At 44.8% G+C, this 23,481-nt stretch overlaps 1 protein-coding gene across 1 annotated transcript in view; it reads left to right on the top strand.

Annotated features, from left to right (window-relative positions):
- Positions 1-23,476, top strand: part of LOC126412714 (carbonic anhydrase-related protein 10-like) — a 437,817-nt gene extending 414,341 nt beyond the window's left edge. Inside the window, exon 11 of the mRNA XM_050082432.1 lies at positions 23,157-23,476. Coding sequence (XP_049938389.1) covers positions 23,157-23,194 — 38 coding nt within the window. The 3' untranslated portion in view covers positions 23,195-23,476. The remainder of the gene's footprint in view (positions 1-23,156) is intronic.
- Positions 23,477-23,481: the final 5 nt, after the last annotated feature.

The following is a 23,481-nucleotide window of genomic DNA, read 5'->3' as shown; positions in this document are numbered from 1 at the left end:
CAAAAAACCATCTAGTTTGCCTCGAGATACGCGTGCTGTTGCCGGTACGCAAGTAGCCGATGATTTTTTAAGAAGTATACTTCTTTAATGACTACCAGCCAGTGTGCATTCTGTATTAGCAGCTACACGAGATGTACATCTCGAAGCAGTGGCTTCAATGGCCGACAGTAACGTAGCGATTGCGACGCCCAGCCTGCTCGTATACAGTACGAAAACTGTTTCGTGTCCCTATCTAGATGACAAACCTTCCCATCTGGAAAGAGAACTATCGGAACTAACGATCCAGATTCAGAAACTACGAACTCGAACACGATGGACCAGCAGGTCACAGAAACATTCAGTCTGCTGGTATCATGATAAATCCAAACAGAATGCGAAGAAATGCACTCCACCATATTCATTTATTTCTGAACACAACAGCGCTAACGCTCAGACGGAAAACTGTGCTACTCACTTGGCGCGGCACGGACTGGGGAGGGTGAATCATCTCGACAGCTGTTCATAACGGGTCGCAACACACGTCTTCGATATTTGGTCGACTCAACAACAGATATTTCCGTATTGCCAACAACAGTACCACATTACAAAACCATTCAGAAGTGGCAACTCTACACTGCAAACGGCTCCGCAATTAACACGTATGAGGAACACCAACTGAACCTCGAAACAGGCCTTCTACGAAGATTTCAATGGCTATTTCTTCTTACAGATGTTCATCAGTGAATTATTGGTGCGATTTCTTGAGTCATTATAGTCTGTTGCTTGAAGTCTAAAAGTTACTAAATTGAAAATACTTTAATTGGTAATGCTGACAGTTTAGTCTTTTTGATTGAACCACAGCATAATCATCTAGACTGCCCAAAGACACACCCTAACATTCTTACGTAGAAACCTACTTGGGGTTTTCCTGAAGCTAATGTGCAACACACAATCACAACAACAGAACATCCAGTGCATGCACAAGGCAGCTGTTTATCATCATAAAAATTAGCGCCAATAATACTTGAATTTCGGGAGGTGATCAACCTTGTTATATGTCCCACTTCTAGGAGCTGCTTGTCTAATCCTTTCCATCTCGCTCCAAAGTAAGATGGAACGTGTTGCCCGTGTGGAGACTGCAGAGCTTTAAATGCGGTCACAGTGTCAGACGACCATCCAATACCACATTTACAAGATTTCAACAGTCATCTCTCCACCAGAAACGTATTCTGTAAGATTGTGTTGTGGACTGACAAGACAGCCAGTCCACAGTGACGGGTAACCGAAAGGCACGCGCTTAAACTCACGCAGGCTGGCGTGAGGTCTGAAACAGGATACGTAGTGAATGCTATAAAGAAAAGTACGTAGCTGCTAGAATACTTAACTTTAATCCACAATTGGTGAAAATTGGTCTTGTTACTGTTCATGCTTTATTAGATACATAGCAAAGGATAAATGGCGCCTTGCTGGGTCGTATCAATTGACTTAGCTGAAGGCTATGCTAACTATCGTCTCGGCAAATGAGCGCGTAATTCTCAGTGAACCTTTCCTAGCAAAGTCGGCTGTACAACTGGGGCGAGTGCTAGTACGTCCCTCTAGACCTGCCGTGTGGCGGCGCTCGGTGTGCCATCACTGACAGTGGCGACACGCGGGTCCGACGTATACTAGCGGACCGCGGCCGATTTAAAAGCTACCACCTAGTAAGTGTGGTGTCTGGCGGTGACACCACAGATTGACCTTATCTGAGCTTATCACCACAGTCCTGTTACGCCAGCAAATGTGCCTAAAACGGCTTTTATCATCCCATTGGGACTTTTCAAATTTTTGAAGATGCTGTTTGATCTATCAAATGCAGCATAAACATTTCATCTATTTATTCATAGTATTTTGAATCATTTTACCATTTTTACTATTTAGATGATATTCTTGTTGCTTCAGCATCCGGTAAAGAGCAAATAACGCATCTGCGTTAGCTTCTCCTACAGATGGATCATATCATCTTAACGTCAGCATGGGAAAACGCATTTTTGGAGAGAGGTATCTTTGTTGAGTGGTCATTTGTCCCATCAAGGCATTTCACCATTAGAAGGCCAATTGAAAATAAACAAGGGCTTCCCTAATCCTAAAACTGTGGCAGAACTACGTCGTTTTTTCAGGCCCGCTGGATTCCTACAGACATGTTCTACCACATAATTCAGAAATACAACAACCTATGTTTAACTTGCGCAAAAACGGCAAGAGGAAGGAGAATCGTCGTGTTACATGGATGCCGGAGCATGCACGTCATTCACGAAGTTAAAAGAAGTACTAGCTATCGCAGTTCTGCGTGTCTTAACACATCTCTTAATTTTGTTGGGTGATGTCTCAGACTGTGATATAGGTACTTCTTTAGACCAATAGCAAGAAAGAAAATGGAGAGAGATACCTTTCTTGAGTTATCATGTGTCACATCAAGGGATTTCACCATTAGAAGGCCTAGTTAAAATAAACAAGGACTTCGCTAATCCGAAAGCGGTAGCAGAACTACACTTGGGTTTTTCTGAATGTCTGTTACCGACACACAATGTAACTACAGTACCTATAACTCTAAATTGTTGCCAACTTATTCGGCAGCAAAATATTTCCCTTAACTTTTCGAAAACAAAGAATTCTCAATATCCACAGATTACAAGACATTAAAATTTGCCTTCAAACTGTGACCACAAAAATCAACATCTAGGCAACTGTGCCTCTGGAGTTTCTCAGTCAGTGCACCATAGACATACGATAGCTTCCTGGAGCCAGACGCTGCTGATTCATTTTCCAGAGTTGCGGAAATCATGTTACGATCCAGAAATTCATACGAAAATACTGCAAAGACACAAATCAGTGACTCAGAACTGGTAAAAGTGAAGATTTCAGTCTCCAATTTCCGAATGTTCGCAACTATAATGTTACCTGAGGGAAGCTCCATTGTTATAATTCTAAGGATAGACTCACCCCTTATGTTAATCCATCCTACCGAGAAGAAGTCTTCCTTGCGCTACATTGCTTGGCTCATTCTGGCACAGTAGACCGATTCAACAACGCTTCATTTAGCCTTCACAAGATACAATGCTGTGTACAAAAACATGTATTCGCTGTCAACGAGCAAAAATTTGAAAACATACATCCAGTGCTTGTGGAGCTTCGAGTGAACTTGACAGTAGCTTTTCTCAAATGATTATTGATCGTGTGGGACCATTACCTTGCTCTCAAGGCTGCACCTATCTCTTAACATTGATCGGCAGGTTTAACGCTCAGCCCCACTGAAAGACATCTCTCCCAGGAAGTGTCATCACATCTCTGTTGTTGTCATGGATCACACCTTCGAGAGTACCAAAGATCACCACCACCGATAGACGACGGCAGTTTGAGGGTGAATTGTTCACTCACCTCAGAAAGACCCTAGGTAAATACCACTTCAGAATCATTGCCTACCATCCGGCGTCGAACGGCGAAACCGAACACTTGCATCTTAACATCATGACAACATTAACAGCCCGACTTTCACTAGGTTGGAAAAATGGCAAAAAATTTTAAACGTTCTCCGAACTTATATGATTCCAGAATATAGCATCACCGCTGCAGAAGTGACTTATGACATCACAACTAGACTTCCGGCCGATTTCTTTGATCCCCCACGAGTGGAGTGTGATATTCCAACTTAAATTTTCAACTTAAAACTACACGTGGTGTAGCTTAAAACTATTAATATTCGATATCAGTGTGTAACATTTGTATTCATCCATCCTGAGCTCCTAACCTCTTTACGTGTATTCCGAAGACATGATGCAAAGAGAAAACCCCTACAACTTATGATGAGCCATTTCTCGTGCATTGACATTTCATACTCAGAAAACTGTTAGTCAAGCCAGCCTCCTTGCTGAAGAACGTGGATTCTGTGTCACCTCAGTCAGCTCCATGTCACAAGAACTCCAAAGTGGCGTCAGCAAACCCAACGAGGAGCGCTTTCTGGATATGCAGTGCACTTCCCAATTAAAAATAGTCATGTGGCTCTAAGTGTAACAATGATATACAAACACTGTACAAATTTCGGATACACATTGGAGTAATTAGTCTTTTGTTTATAACACTTTCTGGATATGCAGTGCGCATCCCAAATAAAAATAGCATCATGTGGCTGTAAGTGACACATTGATATATAAACTCTGTAAAAATTTTGAATACACATTGGAGTAATTAGTCTTATATTTATGTGGTTCTTGTTTCCATTTCAACTGATATTTAAAAAGATATAAACGGTCATAGTAGTTTCCTTTGTCTGATGCGAAATAAATAATAATTTTTACTGTAGCCCACCATGGTATGGCACCGGACTTCGTCTCCGACTCTGCACTCCTAATTCTTGTCGGTTCTGGGACCCCCGTTGAAAGTATCCAGTCTTACTGATTAAGGTTAATGATACCTTTTTGTTTAATTCGCTGACATATACTCGCCCACATTCTCTTCCTCAAGAAATAATCAGCATTTTATCTACTCTGTTTATATCCATGCTTCGATTGATTTTTGTTTTACCGGTCTAGAAACAGCAAGAAATGAGTCATATACCGCATCTCTCTTACGGTAAGTTGTTTCTTTGAATATCTCCAGTCGTTAGCGTCTTCTTCTGATACATATCTCTAGACATTTTAGTTGCCTACATCCTTTAATGCTGTGTTTGCCAGTCCCTGATCAGTTTCACCCTCAGACAGATATACAAACGCACTATCTATCTGTATATGTACCTTTCAACAGAGAATACTTTTAACATTTTAATAAGGACGTTTTCTTGTCCGTTTGACTGTTGGGCACAAATTTTGCAATTCATTTTAAACTGACTTCTCGATGATGTAGAGACCCGAACCTTTCAATTGAGATCAGAACTGGGTGACAGTTTAACACTAACTGGTTTTCGTGTCTGGCGTGTGGTGGAGGGTACTTCGCGCACATCTGATATTTCCCTCCTTTAGTGTTCCATCAGCGAATGTTACGCAGTAAGAACGATTGGTAGTAAACCACTGGGTCAGCTCGATTCTCTCTCATTTTTTATCTTCACGGCCTTTTCTCGAAATTTACGTAGCAGTAGCAGCACTCCGTTTTCAGGCCACAAGTGGGGCATCGGGACCATTCGACCGCCGTGTCGTCCTCAGCTGAGGATGCAGATAGGAGGTGAGTGTGGTCAGCACACCGCTCTCCCGGTCGTTATAATAGTTTTCTGTGACCGGAGCGCTACTATTCAGTCCAGTAACTCCTCAATTGGCATGACGGGGCTGAATGCACCCCGAAAAATGGCAACAGTGCATGGCGGCCCGCATGGTCACCCATCCCAGTGCCGGCTACGTCCGACAGCGCTTAACTTCGGTGATCTGACGGGAACCTGTGTATCCTCTGCGGCAAGAGTTACGTAGGATGAATCAATATATTGGCTCAGTCAGATGAAAAGAAACTGAAATAAACCTAAAATTTACCGCATGTCTGTGTTGTAATCTTGTCAAAATGTTTGAAATTGATTGAAAAATTTCCCACACACAAGAACAAAGAGCAGAAAATAACTATGTACACAAAAAGTTTTTAAATCGCACTAAACATATAAAATAATTTCTCCTCGTTCCATACACGCTCCTAAACCCACAGACTTAGTCCTGAGAATTTCTGCTTACAAATTTTTAATATCTGTTATAGTGCTTGAAAAATTCATAACAAAAACGAAGGGTACTAGCAATAGATAACATTAAGGAGTGTCGTTAGTAGCTGCTGTTGAGACAAATAACACAATAGTTTTTTATATCATTTGCAGTGCAGTTAAACTGTTAGTGACTTATGTATACTATCCTTACATCAATTATCCATTGGATGCAACTGACATTTTTCGTCTTAAGTTTCAGATGTATCTCATAACCATTAAAAATTCACAACTGCAGATTCTTAAGACTATCAGTATGGCACAAGAAAAAATTGTTTTATTCGTCATAGTCTGTTATAAAACATTTTATATTAAATTGATTTTTTATTTAGGTAATTATTTACACTTTCGACTGGCGTAACGAACCACATTGGCCGAGAAATAAATAAAAAACAGGTCCAAATCCACGGTTCCGACCAGTGTGTTAAGATGATGTCCGTCAATTGTAAAGCAAACGCCGGAACCGTTAACCCAACCCCAGTCTACCCTAGTACTTGATTGCGTGCTCTTTGTCTGGAAAGACCCGAGACTCTACAGAAAGTCTCTCCTAAGAGTCGGCAGGTGTATTTTCTTTGGTGATTCGGCAGAGATCTGCAATTTCGTTTTTGCAAAGTGTAGCTGGAGCCTGCCCAACAAATACTGACCATCAGGCCTTTCATGCGAGGCCCACCATCGATAGAAAGCGTCTTTTTCAGTGTTCGAGTTAATAGATATGGATAAAACGAAGAACGCACTAGGCTAATTTGCGATACCTCTATCGAATGAACACGTAGAATTCCACGTAAAAAATCACTTCTGTTTGGAATGAGAAACAAACCGAAGCTTTTCGCCGGCCGTGGGCGTCGTATGGAAAACGTGTTAAACAGAATTTACACTACTAGCCATTAAAATTGCTACATCAACAAGAAATGCAGATGATAAACGGGTAATGGACAAATATATTATACGAGAACTGACACGTGATTCCATTTTCACGCAACTTATGTGCATAGATCCTGAGAAATCAGTACCCAGAACAACCACCTCAGGCCGTAATAACGGCCTTGATACGCCTGGGCATTGAGTCAAACTGAGCTTGGATTACGTGTACAGGTACAGCTGCCCATGCAGCTTCAACACGATACCACAGTTCATCAAGAATAGTGACTCACGTATTGTGAGGAGCCACTTGCTCGACCACCATTGCCCAGACGCTGTCAATTGGTGTGGGATCTGGAGAATGTGGTGGCCAGGATAGCAGTCGAACATTTTCTGTACCCAGGAAGCCTCATACAAGTCCTGCAACATGCGGCCGTGCATTGTCCTGCTGAAATGTAGGGTTTCGCCGGGATCAAATGAAGGGTAGAGCCACGGGTCGTAACACATTGAAATGTAACGTCCACTGTTTAAAGTGCCGTCAATGCGAACAAGAGGTGGCCGAGACGTGTAACCAGTGGTACCCCATACCATCACGCCGGGTGATACGCCAGTATGGCGTTGACAAATACGCGCTTCCAATGTGCGTTCGCCGCGATGTCGCCAAACACGGATGCGAGCATGATGATGCTGTAAACAGAACCTGCATTCATTCGAAAAAATGAGTTTTTGCCATTCGTGAACCCAGGTTCGTCGTTGAGTACACCATCGCGGGCGCTCCTGTCTATGATGCAGCGTCAAGGGTTACCGCAGCCATGGTCTCCGAGCTGATAGTCCATGCTGCTGCAAACGTCGTCGAACTGTTCGTGCAGATGGTTGTTGTCTGCCAAACGTTCCCATCTGTTAACTCAGGGATTGAGACGTGGCTGCACGATCCGTTGCAGCCATGTGGATACAATGCCTGTCATTTCGACTGCTAGTGATACGAGGTCGTTGGGATCCAGCACGGTGTTCCGTATTAACATCCTGAACCCACTGATTCCATATTCGGCTAACAGTCATTGGATCTCGACCAACGCGAGCAGCAATGTCGCGATACGATAAACCACAATCGCGATAGGCTACAATCCGACCTTTATCAAAGTCAGAAACGTGATGGTACGCATTTCTCCTCCTTACACGAAGCATCACAACAACGTTTCACCAGGCAAGGCTGGTCAACTGCTGTTTGTGTATGAGAAATCGGTTGTAAACTTTCCTCACGTCAGCACGTTGTATGTGTCGCTACCGGCGCCATGCTTGTGTGAATGCTCTGAAAACTTAATCATTTGCATATCACAGCATCTTCTTCCTGCCGGTTATATTTAGCGTCTGTAGCACGTCATCTTCGTGGTGTAGCAATTTTAATGGCCAGTAGTGTGTTTGGGGTGTCTCCAGGTACACATTGGAAAGACAAAACTATAAATAACTGCCGAAACACCAGAGAAAATATGCCTGGTGACCGATAGGAGAGATATTCAGGATATCTAGTATGCGGGTTCTAGTCTCAAAGAACCCGGTCTAGTCGTTCAAGTAGATAAAGAAACTTCTTGCACTACTGTTCCTGCAGTAACTTTTCCCACATACCTTCTTATTAAGATATTGGCTTGGGCCACATTCGAATATTTCTCCATTACTTTCGCAGCATACAGTTCATAAAATTTCCATTACTGATAGAGACATCCAAGTCATCGTCGAAGAACATAGTCCACCACACACTATTCATTTTTCGTGACAGTGGTACTGAACTCTGAAGTATACATTTTCGTTTTCCGAGAGAGTACGGTAGGCAGAGCGAGACTAAAATCGAAACAGAACAAATGTTTGGAAAACAGTGCATCAGGTGACAAAAACAAACATTTCAAGACGCATATGAAAAATGCTCCTGTCACGGAGACTGATGGGCATATTTCACTTTTTGGACCTCCAGCAAACACACACAAACGTGTTTATTGGGCGTCGCGGCCTCTACTGATCGGCTCTCGCGACATTATCTATTATTCAGACGGATTTTCCGCCGGTTCGTGATAATGGGATTCCGGCGGCACGCCGAGCGGCTGTGTGTTTAACTGATTATCGGAGTGGGGTGCGCCCGCCGCCCGGTCGTGACCAGACGTGACTGGCGTTTAAACCGCTCGCCCGTATAATTAGCGCTCTGTCTACACTCTGTTGACGCATCCTGACGTTAAATCGTTCCGCGCTATGTTTACATTGCAAAGGTGTCAGCCCGGTCGAAGGCACTTCGTGAAATTCTCTGAATGCTGCCGCGTAACAGTCTGTTCGGCAGTGCACGTTTTTCATGGGATACCGAGCGACCGTAGTTTACTTAACCAGATCTGTAACAGAAACCACCTACGTCAACATGCAGAATGATTGTCTGTCGAAATATTCCTGTTCTATACCATTTTTATTCATGTTTATCTGCATCTACATTCAGAGTGAGGTGAAAATCGAAACAGTACAAGCGTTTGTGCAACATGCACATCCCTATAATTTACGGTATATTTTCTTACTTGTTATCTTTATAGTACTTACGTGAAATATACTTCGGCGGCAGTAGATTCGTTCTTCAATCTACCTCAAACGAATTTCCGCCTTAGTGCCCTGCCAAAAGATCGTCCTCTTCCTCCAAAGATTCAAGTTTGACGTCACTAACCATCTCCCAAATACTTGCGTGCAGGTCGAATCTACTGGTAATAAATCTGGCAGAAGGTCAGAGAAAGCTATTGACAGACTGATATACACTCTCTGATATTCTGAAGGTATCAGGGATAACATACACCTTGTACAGAAACATGTTTGCGATCGTCTAAGGCCATGAAATTGTAGCAGGGATTTAGAAAGCAGTGAGGCAGGATTGTAGAGTGTCTCCGACGTTGTTCAAACTGTATATTGAGAAAGCAATTAATGAAATGAAGGAGAAATGAGGAAAGACGCAGTTCAGGAAGAAGCAATAAAAACATTTCTAATTGCAGAAGAGAGAACAAATGACCTGCAACAGCAGTTTAATGGAATGGATAGTGTCTTGAAAAAAAAAAAGTTTTATTATGAACTTCAACAGAACTGAAATATGAGTAACGCAATATAGTAGAATTAATTCAGGTAATGCTGTAGGATTCAGATAAGGAAATGAGACAGTAGAAGAAGTAGATGAATTTTGCTATTAGGGCAACAAAATAACACAAGAGGACAGGATATCAAACGTAGATGAGCTACATTATGAAAAATATTTCTTCAAACGAACAATTTCTTAACATATAAATTTAACTGTTTCGAAGTATTTTCTGAATGTATTAGTATCGAGGGTAGTCTTGTAAGGAAATGAAATGTCGAACTAAGCAACTCAGACAAGAATAACATAGTTCCTTTTAACCACGAAAGAATAATAAATGTTGGGTCAGCAGGATGAATCATTGATAAGCAGATACTGGATAGAATTAGGGACGAAAAATAATTTATGGCACAACTTGACTAAATGAAGGGATCGCTTCATAGGACATATCCTGTGTCTTGAAGGAACTAATTCGGTTGCGGAGGTAAGTATGGCAAGCAAAAATCGTAGAGAGTGACAAAGGGATCAATACGGTAAGCAGGTTCAAATGCGTATTGGTTGCAATAATTACTCAGAGATGAAGAAGCTTGCCCAGGATAGAGTAGAGTGGACAGCTCCATTCAGATAGAAGTCTATATTAACAAAACCATGTCACAGTCTTCTTGGTACTATAATTTTTCCTGGGCAGTTTGTACAGATCATTGCTAATAATAAGGAGCAGAAAAATATTTATTCCTGAATTTATTACGTTGCACGTTGTAAGAGCTTTTCCAAATCAAATATCGTATAAATCCCCCAGCTCAGCTACTGAGCATCTGTGGTATCAGCGTTCGATACCACACTTGTTAAGGGCTGCAGTTATCGACCCCGCGGTCCGTACTAGTGTCGCTGTACCCGCGAGTCGAGACTAGCGGCTTGCAACATGTCTCTGGCTTGCGCACGGCCACTCTTTCTCGGGACGTCGAGTGGGAAAGTAGTATAGCCTTCAGCTGTTTGGAAGCTACCTCTGACAAGGCGCTTAGTTAAAGTATGGCCTATGTGATGCCTCTATAGCTCTCTCTTTGTAATTATGTTCCTCCTGACTATGAAGACTCCTGTACTACCACTTAAGTACAATATATGATTTTTTACCAACGACTTCATATTATTTTAGTCATTGTAGGTACAGACCATGCAGCCAGCTCCTTATAGACTTCACTGACAACCCTCTGTATATGCAAAGAAGAGATTTGTATGTTTCTATTTAGTATTGGCCACCAGTCATTTACATTGGCGACGATTCGTTCGTCGTTATGATAACAGCATCCTCTCTAAAACGCTGACTAAAGCATCTATTTTCTTTTTTGTATCGTTATATGTTTCGAAATCTTAAGGGTGGACCATTGATCAACACATCTTCAAATGGTTCAAATGGCTCTGAGCACTATGGGACTTAACATCTGTGGCCATCAGTCCCCTAGAACTTAGAACTACTTAAACCTAACTAACCTAATGACATCACACACATCCATGCCCGAGGCAGGATTCTAACCTGCGACCGTAGCAGTCGTGCGGTTCCGGACTGAGCGCCTGAACCGCTAGAGCACCGCGGCCGGCTCAACACATCTCTTCGCTCATTTTTGTATTGTGCAGAGAGGGACAAAGACATTGCCAATTACGTCGTACGGTAACGTGACCCAAATTCCCTTGATCAGGTAGTCGTTCATTACACTGCGCTGTAATTTCACATGTTGATTAGCCTTGGCAGTGGCTATTTTCGCTTCGCTGTTTGTTCTTATGGAGCTGATGGAGGTCCGTAGAAAAAAATGGTTCAAATGGCTCTGAGCACTATGGGACTCAACTGCTGAGGTCATTAGTCCCCTAGAACTTAGAACTAGTTAAACCTAACTAACCTAAGGACATCACAAACATCCATGCCCGAGGCAGGATTCGAACCTGCGACCGTAGCGGTCTCGCGGTTTCAGACTGCAGCGCCTTTAACCGCACGGCCACTTCGGCCGGCGAGGTCCGTAGACCTAAAGGTTTGACAAATGGGGTGACCTAGACATGTGTTGGCTTTAAGAGGAATCTTGCGCCACGAAACTGTAGTGCTTTGGGCAGAGGTCCGTCCACGGGTAGGGAGCTTGGCATTCACTTCCCACAGAACGCTCTGCAGAAGGGGATGACGAACACACATTCCTCTGTCGAAGGATACATCGGATTCCTCGCAGAACCTCTTTTAGCCATGGAAGGCATCTCTAGGCGGGTGCAGTTTCTCTCAAGGTGAATGTAGCGTAGGTGTAATGTCCAGTTTAAGCTTTCAAAATACCGCATTCTCATTGGGTCACTCTGTATGTTTGGTGAGAACCCGCGCAATTGCACCGTGCCTACATGCAGAACCTTTCATTCGCCCTTTCCAGAATCGTATCATAGAACGGAAGTAATCTCCTGGCTGTAGCTGCGAACCTCTGAGCGATTGGATGAATTACGCTGACGAGAAAAGTCGCAACACCATGAAGGAGCTGTGCGAGACAAATGAAAACTGACAGGTCTACTTCTACACCTGGAAGATAATGTCTCTTCAGATTTCACGCCAGTCGCATAGCGCAACTACGACGATGCAAATCACTTTTGCTTTAAATGCGCACTGTAACAGCTGTGAGAGTTAGTTTTCTTTGAGAGTGGACTTGGTGAGTTGATGTCACTCAATAATGTCTTTCAGGTGACGAAGACGACACCATCAACACCTCACAGAGTCTGAACGAGGTCGTGTAATAGGGTTGCAAGTAGCTCGACGTCCCTTCTGCGATAATGCAGAAAGATTTGGCAGGAATGTAGCCGCTGTAGCCTTGCAGCGGTGGTCACAAGAATATACAGTCGAAACGAGAATGATCTCCGTATGTTCACGTGACACTACCGAGAGGGAAAACCATAGTGTTTGGTGTATGGCTCTGGCGCATCGTATTGCATCTACAGCAGCAATCTGAGCAGCTGCGGGCAACACAGTGACAAAACGAACTGTTTTACAAATCGGTTATTTCGAAGACAGCTCCGAGCCAGACTTCCTGTAGCGTGCATTGGAGGGCACGTTGGCGGTCTGTTACGTTTTCTCCTCGGTACCAATGTTGCTCGTATGTGGGTTAGGAGGAGGCCAGTTGACGACCTACACCCAACCTGTCTGCATGGTACACTCACTGTAGTTACGATCTACAGTGCGATTTCACACGGCAGCAGGAGCACTCCCGTGTTTATGACACGCACGCTGACTGCAAATTTGTATGCCAGTCTGGTGATTGGACCTGTTGTGCTGCCATTTATGGACAGCATTCCAGAGGGTGTTTTCCAATAGGGTAACGCTCACCCACATACCGCCATTGTAAGCCACCATATTCTACAGAGTGTCGACATGTTGTCTTGCCCTGCTCGATCACCAGCTCCGTCTGCAATCGAGTACATATAGGACATCATAGGACGACATCTGCAGCGTCACACACAATCAGCGTAAACCGTCCCTGTATTGACCGAGCATGTGCAACAGGCATAGAACTCCTTCCCACAAACTGACATCTGGCACGTCTGCAACATAATGTTTGCACGTTTCCATGCTTACATTCAATATTCTGGCGTTTACGCCGATGATTAATTTATCACAATTTCACAGTTACAGTGGCTTTCTCGTGCTTACATTAATCTGAGATCTTGCAACCTTAATCACTGAAGTATGTTAGGTAAACTAACGTATTCCCGAAATTTCATTACTCCACATTCATTATTTTTTGGTGTTACAGTTTTTCCCATTGGCGTATAATGAAATTGTTTACCGCTGTTACATACGAGGCCTATTCGGAAAGTAAACTCCAATTAGGCGCAAAATGGAAACCGCTGTGAAAATCCGATGGAACTTTGCACAGACGTGTTGAGCTGTGTCTTTAATGTGTCTATCGCTCTTTGCAGTTCAGAGAGCAAAGTCATCACGTAGAATTGCCTAAAGCAACAGTGTCTCTCGTCAAATATGTTGATCTAGTGAGAGATTTCGCCTGAAGCTATTCAACCCACATAACATAGATGTCATGCGTTTCTTTCTTCAAGACAATTTTCAGCCGCAGTCTGCAGTGGCAATGAAGACGCTCCTGCAGCGTTTTCGGTGGGAAGTGTTTGGCCACCCACAATACAGCCCTCTGTTGTTCATCTCTGCTCACATGAACCTCTGGCTACGAAGACAACATTTTGGCACAAACAACGAAAGGAAGACCAGCGCAGAGAATTGGCGGAAAGCACAGGAGGTTGCTTTCTGTGACTAGGGTGCTGGAGAGTTGGTACAACGACATCACGTATGTCAAGTCGGAGCGGCGACTATTTAGAGGGGTAGCTGCAAGGTGTTGCTAACTGTTTCGAATAAAAAATTTTTGATTTTCACCGTGGTTCTCCTTTCGCGACCGATCGGACCTTACTCTCCGAACAGCCCTCGTATTTTTCATTGAGCGGAATTCTATATCAACACTACCACAGGCGGCGATTTCCAACTCTGGCAGCAAGATGACCGAATTTTAGGCGGCTCAGAGAAGACGTTTTGCCTTAGGCTTTTATACAATACAGCCGGCCGATGTGGCCGAGCCGTTCTAGGCGCTACAGTCTGGAACCGCGCGACCGCTACGGCCGCAGGTTCGAGTCCTGCCTCGGCATGGATGTGTGTGATATCCTTAGGTTAGTTAGGTTTAAGTAGTTCTAAGTTCTAGGGGACTGATGACCTCAGAAGTTAAGTCCCATAGTGCTCAGAGCCATTTGAACCATTTTTTTAAATACAATACAGTCCTTGTCAGGTTGTTGTAGAGTAAGCACCCGGCCTTAGGGTTTTGTACAGTAATGACTTTACCTTAGGCTTTTGTAAAGTACAGTGTTGTTGAGGCTATTGTAAAATATAAACACCTTAGGTTGGGGCGGGAGAGATGATGGCTGAAGCGAGCCTTGCTACCACTGGATTGATGTCTGTACTTAAGCGCCAATGACAAAGGGTGGGCTGACATTCCATCATTCAGCCTGTTTTATTTACACACTGTCCGACTGGTTAGACGGCACATCGGAGCGGGTGTTGAAGCAGTTTACAAATGAATCCAACCCACTCCCGTCTGGAGCCAAGTGGACGCTCTTGAAGTCACCTGGCTTCTTGCTTTCAACGATCATTTTTGGCACCCTAATGATACTCGCTCCTAGCTTTTCATGTACATTCTGCATCTGATTACTACCGCGTGAGGTGCCACAGTGGTTAACGCCTTGGACTGGCATTGGGGAAGACGACGGTTCAAACCCGGGTCCTGCCATGCTGATTTATGTTTTCCGTGATTTCCTTAAATCGCTTCAGGCAAATGCAGGGATGGTTCCTTTGGAACGGTACGGCCGACTTGCTTCCCCGTCCTTGCTTAATCCAATGGGACAGGTGACCTTGCTTTTTGGTTCCCTCCACTCAAATCAACCAAGCAATCGTCTAATTAACAACTTACATAGTTACTGTCCGTCTCCGCGATGTACTAAAGTAGCTGAGGTTTATCCTTCCAACTCACATTGGCCAAGGTCATATTGAGACGTCAGTATGTAATTTCAGTTTAAACTTAATAAGTCCACTTGTTATAATACCCTTTTGTTTCCATTCATAGCTAGAAAATCACTTCTGTTACTGACATATCTATGTCAATGATGTGGTATCCATTTTGCTTCGTGCTTATCTAACCCACCCTAGTAACATTCATTTAAATAAAATGTTTTCCATTGCGCAGCACTACTCTCGTTTTCAGATGCTTTTCATGATCATTTGGAGTGGTTCTTCGTGCTGTTGAGCACCAGAATTTGGTTTTGTGCATCCGTGGGATATACTGAAACCACAGCCGGCACGTCACATTCTGTTAGTCTGCATTCTCGTTAGGGGTGGTCCCTCAGTCTGCTGGGTAGCAGAATTTGTTTTGTGAATCGGGATATACTGTAGCCACAATTGGCACTTCCCAGTAAGCCAGATATCCACAACTACACTTCACAGTTATGTGATACAAGCGGAGAGTTTATGGCAAGCGACAATAGATAGCTGTACTTTAAAAAAGCGATAGTATACACTCCTGGAAATTGAAATAAGAACACCGTGAATTCATTGTCCCAGGAAGGGGAATCTTTATTGACACATTCCTGGGGTCAGATACATCACATGATCACACTGACAGAACCACAGGCACATAGACACAGGCAACAGAGCATGCACAATGTCGGCACTAGTACAGTGTATATCCACCTTTCGCAGCAATGCAGGCTGCTATCCTCCCATGGAGACGATCGTAGAGATGCTGGATGTAGTCCTGTGGAACGGCTTGCCATGTCATTTCCACCTGGCGCCTCAGTTGGACCAGCGTTCGTGCTGGACGTGCAGACCGCGTGAGACGACGCTTCATCCAGTCCCAAACATGCTCAATGGGGGACAGATCCGGAGATCTTGCTGGCCAGGGTAGTTGACTTACACCTTATAGAGCACGTTGGGTAGCACGGGATACATGCGGACGTGCAATGTCCTGTTGGAACAGCAAGTTCCCCTGCCGGTCTAGGAATGGTAGAACGATGGGTTCGATGACGGTTTGGATGTACCGTGCACTATTCAGTGTCCCCTCGACGATCACCAGTGGTGTACGGCCAGTGTAGGAGATCGCTCCCCACACCATGATGCCGGGTGTTGGCCCTGTGTGCCTCGGTCGTATGCAGTCACCTGCACGGCGCCAAACACGCATACGACCATCATTGGCACCAAGGCAGAAGCGACTCTCATCGCTGAAGACGACACGTCTCCATTCGTCCCTCCATTCACGCCTGTCGCGACACCACTGGAGGCGGGCTGCACGATGTTGGGTCGTGAGCGGAAGACGGCCTTACGGTGTGCGGGACCGTAGCCCAGCTTCATGGAGACGGTTGCGAATGGTCCTCGCCGATACCCCAGGAGCAACAGTGTCCCTAATTTGCTGGGAAGTGGCGGTGCGGTCCCCTACGGCACTGCGTAGGATCCTACGGTCTTGGCGTGCATCCGTGCGTCGCTGCGGTCAGGTCCCAGGTCGACGGGCACGTGCACCTTCCGCCGACCACTGGCGACAACATCGATGTACTATGGAGACCTCACGCCCCACGTGTTGAGCAATTCGGCGGTACGTCCACCCAGCCTCCCGCATGCCCACTATACGCCCTCGCTCAAAGTCCGTCAACTGCACATACGGTTCACGTCCACGCTGTTGCGGCATGCTACCAGTGTTAAAGACTGCGATGGAGCTCCGTATGCCACGGCAAACTGGCTGACACTGACGGCGGCAGTGCACAAATGATGCGCAGCTAGCGCCATTCGACGGCCAACACCGCGGTTCCTGCTGTGTCCGCTGTGCCGTGCGTGTGATCATTGCTTGTACAGCCCTCTCGCAGTGTCCGGAGCAAGTATGGTGGGTCTGACACACCGGTGTCAATGTGTTCTTTTTTCCATTTCCAGGAGTGTATTATCATGATATTACGGCTATGGCATCTCACAGAGCAGGGTGGAGCAGTTATGAACCAGTATGGCGTGAGCGGGTGGTGGAACAGAAGTGAGAAATGTGGAGGATGCAGGGAATGTTCTTCTTACATACATTTGAACTGTTTTGATACACCGGGTTAGCGGCCGACTGGCCGCTGAATTCTGTTAAACTGGCTTCCAGCACGCCCCGTGATGCTGACGTGGATGCTCCACCGAGCACTGGAGGCCTTGTTACGTAAGCTGGCAACGTGGGCCTCGCGTCATTGGCGTATAATCGACTATGACGTATCTGATATGACACCCGCCAATGCCCGGCCGCCCACCACGCCCAGATGTCCATTCTGCGATGGTACATGGTGGCTGGTGCGCACAGTGTGCGACCTGCTGCCCCTTAATGGCTGTGTTGCTGGATATAACCTGGGATGGCCACGTGCACCATGCAGTCTGGAGAGGGACTGGCGAGGTCCCTAACCTCTAACGTCTACTGGCAGCTCCGTGATCTATCCTCGTTCGGCACAGCCCTGTCGTTCTGGCAGGGCTGCGAGACTAATTCCATTATAAGAAAGTCCGGTACTTACAGTCGGCAGCAGTGGGCTTGTGGTGCGTGTGCTCCACTACCAGTCACGTATTCTAAAATGCCACCGCCACTGTCTGAAAAGAAACATGCCTTGTCTCATGATTCACAAGTCTGTACAATACCGCTAAGACTGCTGTTTCAACGAGCTTACTATCCTCGCAACATCGCATTGGCCTTATTGAATCATTAAAATGACTGGAGGCTGTGCTGTTGCAATACAAAGCTCAGGCTCGCACTAATGTGACCACATATGGTCGCTCCGCTGCACTGCAGTCAAATGTCTAGTACACAATTTAAATCAGCTTCTACATCTACAACTAAATCACTGTATGTGATTCGGTTGTCAGGCAACGAATACATGTACGATTGAATATGAAAACATACACTACCGTTTTCTATCTCTCAAGGATAACAATCTTTTCAGCTTGCTGCAGCGGAATCTCAGATAGCCATTTCTACAGTGCACTGTTGCTCGTCTCTGATAATCATGATGACACTAGATGCTAATCCCGTTTTTATTATCTGTTCAAGCCATTAATGTAATATGTCTCGGCAGCTTCGAGATAATGTAAACTGAGTGTTGGCAATTGTTAAACGTCAGAAAATACGAACACAGACTACGTATTGTGGGACTGAGAGAGAACACGACATTCACAGGTCTAGAACATCTCAGGTGCCTGAATAACTTCGGCTGATGCTGCACAATTTCCATACGCAACCCTTGCGAACCGGTCGGTGGCTGTGGACGAGCGGCTCTAGGCTCTTCAGTCCGGAAAGCGCTACTGCTACGGTCGCAGGTTCGAATCCTGCCTCGGGCATGGATGTGTGTGACGTCCTTAGGTTTAAGTAGTTCTAAGTCTAGGGGACTGATGACCTCAGATGTTAAGTCCCATAGTGCTCAGAGCCATTTGAACCATTTGAACCTTGCGAACCTGTGTGGAAATCTGAAGAAGTCCTCACAATTTCTTAGCTACATTTCCCACGTTAACATGCGTTCAAAAAATTATTCAAATGGCACTGAGCACTATGGGACTCAACTTCTGACGTCATCAGTCCCCTAGAACTTAAAACTACTTAAACCTAACTAACCTAAGGACAACACACACATCCATGCCCGAGGCAGGATTCGAACCTGCCTCGGTCCCGCGGTTCCAGACTGTAGCGCCTAGAACCGCATGGCCAATCCGGCCGAACATGCGTTCCTCAGCGGGCGCATTATGGTGACATTTAGCAAGATAATTGCATGCTAGACACGAATGCTGTTGTCTCTGCTACACTTACACTAACCCAAATATATCATCTATTCCATATAATATTCAATGTAGGTACACTACAACGCTGTCATGGGCTGTATGACGATGTTCTTATCATGATTATCTCAAGAATTCCTTCGTTTACCCAACACAGCTACACTTTTACGCTCTCTAACGACTTATCTACATCTACATCTACATCCGTACTCCGCAAGCCACCTGACGTTGTGTGGCGGAGGGTACCCTGAGTATCTCTATCGGTTCTCCCTTCCATTCAAGTCTCGTATTGTTCGTGGAAAGACGGATTGTCGGTATGCTTCTGTGTGGGCTCTAGTCTCTCTGATTTTATCCTCATGGTCTCTTCGCGAGATATACGTATGAGGGAGCAATATACTGCTTGACTCTTCGGTGAAGGTATGTTCTCGAAACTTTAACAAAAGCCCGTACCGAGCTGCTGAGCGTCTCTCCTGCAGAGTCTTCCACTGGAGTTTATCTATCATATCCGTAACGCTTTCGCGATTACTAAATGATCCTGTAACGAAGCGCGCTGCTCTCCGTTGGATCTTCTCTATCTCTTCTGTCAACCCTGTCTGGTACGGATCCACTCTATTTAGCAGTATTCACGCAGTGGGCGAACAAGCGTACTGTAACCTACTTCCTATGTTTTCGGATTGCATTTCTTTAGGATTCTTCCAATGAATCTCAGTCTGGCATCTGCTTTACCGAGATCAACTTTATATGATCATTCCATTTTAAATCACTCCTAATACGTACTACCAGATAATTTATGGCATTAACTGCTTCCAGTTGCCTGCTATTTTGTAGCTAAATGATAAGGGAACTATCTTTCTATGTATTCGCAGCACATTACACTTGTCTACATTGAGATTCAACTGCCATTCCCTGCACCATGCGTCAATTCGTTGCAGATCCTCCTGCATTTCAGTATGATTTTCCATTGTTAAAACCTCTCGATACACCACAGCATCATCTGCAAAAAGCCTCAGTGAACTTCCGATGTCATCCACAAGGTCATTTATGTATATTGTGAATAGCGACGGTCCTATGACACTCCCCTGCGGCACACCTGAAATCAGTCTTACTTCGGAAGACTTCTCTCCATTGAGAATGACATGCTGCGTTCTGTTATCTAGGAACTCTTCAATCGAATCACACAATTGGTCTGATAGTCAATATGCTCTTACTTTGTTCATTAAACGACTGTGGGGAACTGTATCGAACGCCTTGCGGAAGTCAAGAAACACGGCATCTACCTGTGAACCCGTGTCTATGGCTCTCTGAGTGTTGTGGACGAATAGCGCGAGCTGGGTTTCACACGACCGTCTTTTTCGAAACCCATGCTGATTCCTACAGAGTAGATTTCTAGTCTCCAGAAAAGTCATTATACTCGAACATAATACGTGTTCCAAAATTCTACAACTGATCGACGTTAGAGATATAGGTCTATAGTTCTGCACATCTGTTCGACATCCCTTCTTAAAAACGGGGATGACCTGTGCCCTGTGACCTGTACGCTCTTCTAGAGATCTACGGTACACCGCTGCAAGAAGGGGGGGGGGGGGGGGGGGAGTTCCTTCGCGTACTCTGTGTAAAAACGAACTGGTATCCCATCAGGTCCAGCGGCCTTTCCTCTTTTGAGCGATTTTAATTGTTTCTCTATCCCTCTGTCGTCTATTTCGATATCTACCATTTTGTCATCTGTGCGACAGTCTAGAGAAGGAACTACAGTGCAGTCTTCCTCTATGAAACAGCTTTGGAAAAAGACATTTAATGTTTCAGCCTTTAGTCTGTCATCCTCTGTTTCAGTACCATTTTGGCCACAGAATGTCTGGACGTTTTGTTTTGATCCACCTACCACTTTGTCATAAGACCAAAATTTCTTAGGATTTTCTGCCAAATCAGTACATAGAACTTTACTTTCGAATTCATTGAACGCCTGTCGCATAGCCCTCCTCACACTACATTACGCTTCGCGTAATTTTTGTTTGTCTGCAAGGCTTTGGCTATGTCTCTGTTTGATGTGAAGTTCCCTTTGCTTCCGCAGCAGTTTTCTAACTCGGTTGTTGACCCACGGTGGCTCTTTTCCATCTCTTACGATCTTGCTTGGCACATACTCATCTAACACATATTGTGCGATGGTTTTGAACTTTGTCCACTGATCCTCAACACTATCTGTATCTGAGACAAAACTTATGTGTTGAGCCATCAGGTACTCTGAAAACTGCTTTTTGTCACTTTCGCTAAACAGAAAAATCTTCCTACCTTTTTTAATATTTCTATTTACGGCTGAAATCATCGATGCAGTAACCGCTTTATGATCGCTGATTTCCTGTTCTGCGTTAACTGTTTCAAATAGTTCGGGTCTGTTTGTCACGAGAAGGTCTAATATGTTATCGCCACGAGTCAGTTCTCTGTTTAACTGCTCAAGGTAGTTTTCAGATAAAGCACTTAAAAAAATTTCACTGGATTCTTTGTCCCTGCCACCCGTTATGAACGTTTGAGTCTCCCAGTCTATATCCGGCAAATTAAAATCTCCACCCAGAACTATAACATGGTGGGGAAATCTACTCGAAATATTATCCAAATTAACCTTCAGGTGTTCAGCCACAACAGCTGCTGAGCCCCTGTTTCAACTACACTTCGGAAGTCAAAATTTTCAGGCATATTTTCTGTTAGAGCTGACAAATTTTCTTCAAGTGAGTTATTACAGTATAAAATGCAGTTGTTCCAAAGAAAATGCCTTTTCAGCATGCTGCACATCGAAATTCTTGTTTTTATTTATGCACCCTGAAACATTTCATGACACCCACTGAAGATGCCTTCTAAAAAAGGCGAAACGCGTCTGGGTGCATCAATAAAAATAAAAATTTCGATGTGCAGCATGCAAAAAAGGCATTTTATTAGAAACTACTGCAATTTATATACAGCTGCTGCGGTAATGGCCACTACAAGAAACAAGTTATTACAGTGTTTGCTTCAAATTGTTGTTGCTGCTTGTGGCCTTCAATCTAAAAACTTGTTTGATGCTGCTTCCCACACTCCTCTACATTTCCGATTAACTACTACAGTCTACATCAATTAGAAACTGGTTACTCCATTCGTCTCATGGTGCCCCTCTACAACATTTACTTCTCATACTACCCTACAGTATTAAATTTATTATTCCTCCATGTTTCAGAATATATCCTAGCAAGCGATTCCATCATTTAGGCCACTTTATGCCCCAAACTTTATTTCTCCCTAACTCTCTTGAGTGCTTCCTTTTTAGTTACGCCGTCTACTCATCTAACCTTCAGAATTATCCTTTTGCACCACATTTCAAAAAGTTGTTTTCCCGACTTATCTGAACTGCTTATCGCCCACGTTGCACCTACCTTCGAGGCTACCTTCAGATAAGACTTCCTGATGCTTGAAAATATATTCCATGTTAACAAACATTTATTCTTCAGGAACTCTTTTCTTTCCATTGCCACTGTACACATGATATCCTCTCCACTTCTGTAATCGTAAGCTATTTCACTGCTCAGACAGCAAATTTCATCTACTACTTTTAAAGCCACATTCCCCACTGAAAACATACAGCTGTTTGGTATTTTTTCTTTAGTAAAAGTTACAACAGTCATGGGCCAACTTGCGTCAGAACAACACACAATAGGTTTATGGCAAGTTTCCCAACCGAGTCAGTGCATGCATCTAAGTCAGAGGGGGGGAATACTATTATGGATTCATACTGCCCAACTATAACTCATTTAAATTCGTTTCCTCCTCCTGTTCTGGATGTTTCACTTTTTTGTTGGGAGGTGTAGTTAACTTCCACTCTTTTGGGGTCATTAGCCCATTTTCGTGTAACCATTCCTCCCGTCCGCCACTCTATTAATTTGGGATCCAGCGTCACCACTGAATATTACAGTCTAGCGGACTTGAACGTAGTGTAGTGGTATCAACACCTGCATGCGCCATGTTTATTTTTGATGAGCGGCATCATAAATAACTTCGCTTTGTTGTCGGCAAGGAGGGGAGGGGGGAATGGAGGAATCAGGCCTACTCCTCTCCCCTCCACTCTTGTGGATGTACTTGAATGTGTCTCGTTGTGGCTTGTAGCAGTGTTCTGTGCTCGTCCGTGTGCGCAGCGAGGGGTCCGGTGTGACGTTCTGCCCCTCTGTGTGTTTCAGCCAACACGTGGATCGTGCCCGACGTGCCGAACCTGTAGTGCCGGCAGGTGGCGCCCACGACCGCGACGGCAGCGCCTCTGCCGGCCGCTGCAGGCTGCGGGGCCAGCCGGGAGCCGAGTACGCGTCGGCGGTGCCGCAGACCCGCTCTGCCGGGGATTCCCCGGGCACTCGCCAAGCTTGCTTCAGAGCTGCGCCGCCGTGTATCTGCGCTGCGCTGCGCTGCGCAGCCCTATAGCCTTGCAACGCTCGAGTGTTGCTGCTGAAGAAATGTATATATGGATGACTGCAGTAAAATGAATAAATCGTTTGCTAGTTCTCAACGTCT

This window comes from Schistocerca serialis, chromosome 7, assembly GCF_023864345.2.
Source record: "Schistocerca serialis cubense isolate TAMUIC-IGC-003099 chromosome 7, iqSchSeri2.2, whole genome shotgun sequence".
In the NCBI taxonomy this organism is placed as follows: Eukaryota; Metazoa; Arthropoda; class Insecta; order Orthoptera; family Acrididae; genus Schistocerca; species Schistocerca serialis.
This window is presented reverse-complemented; position numbering and strand designations above follow the sequence as displayed.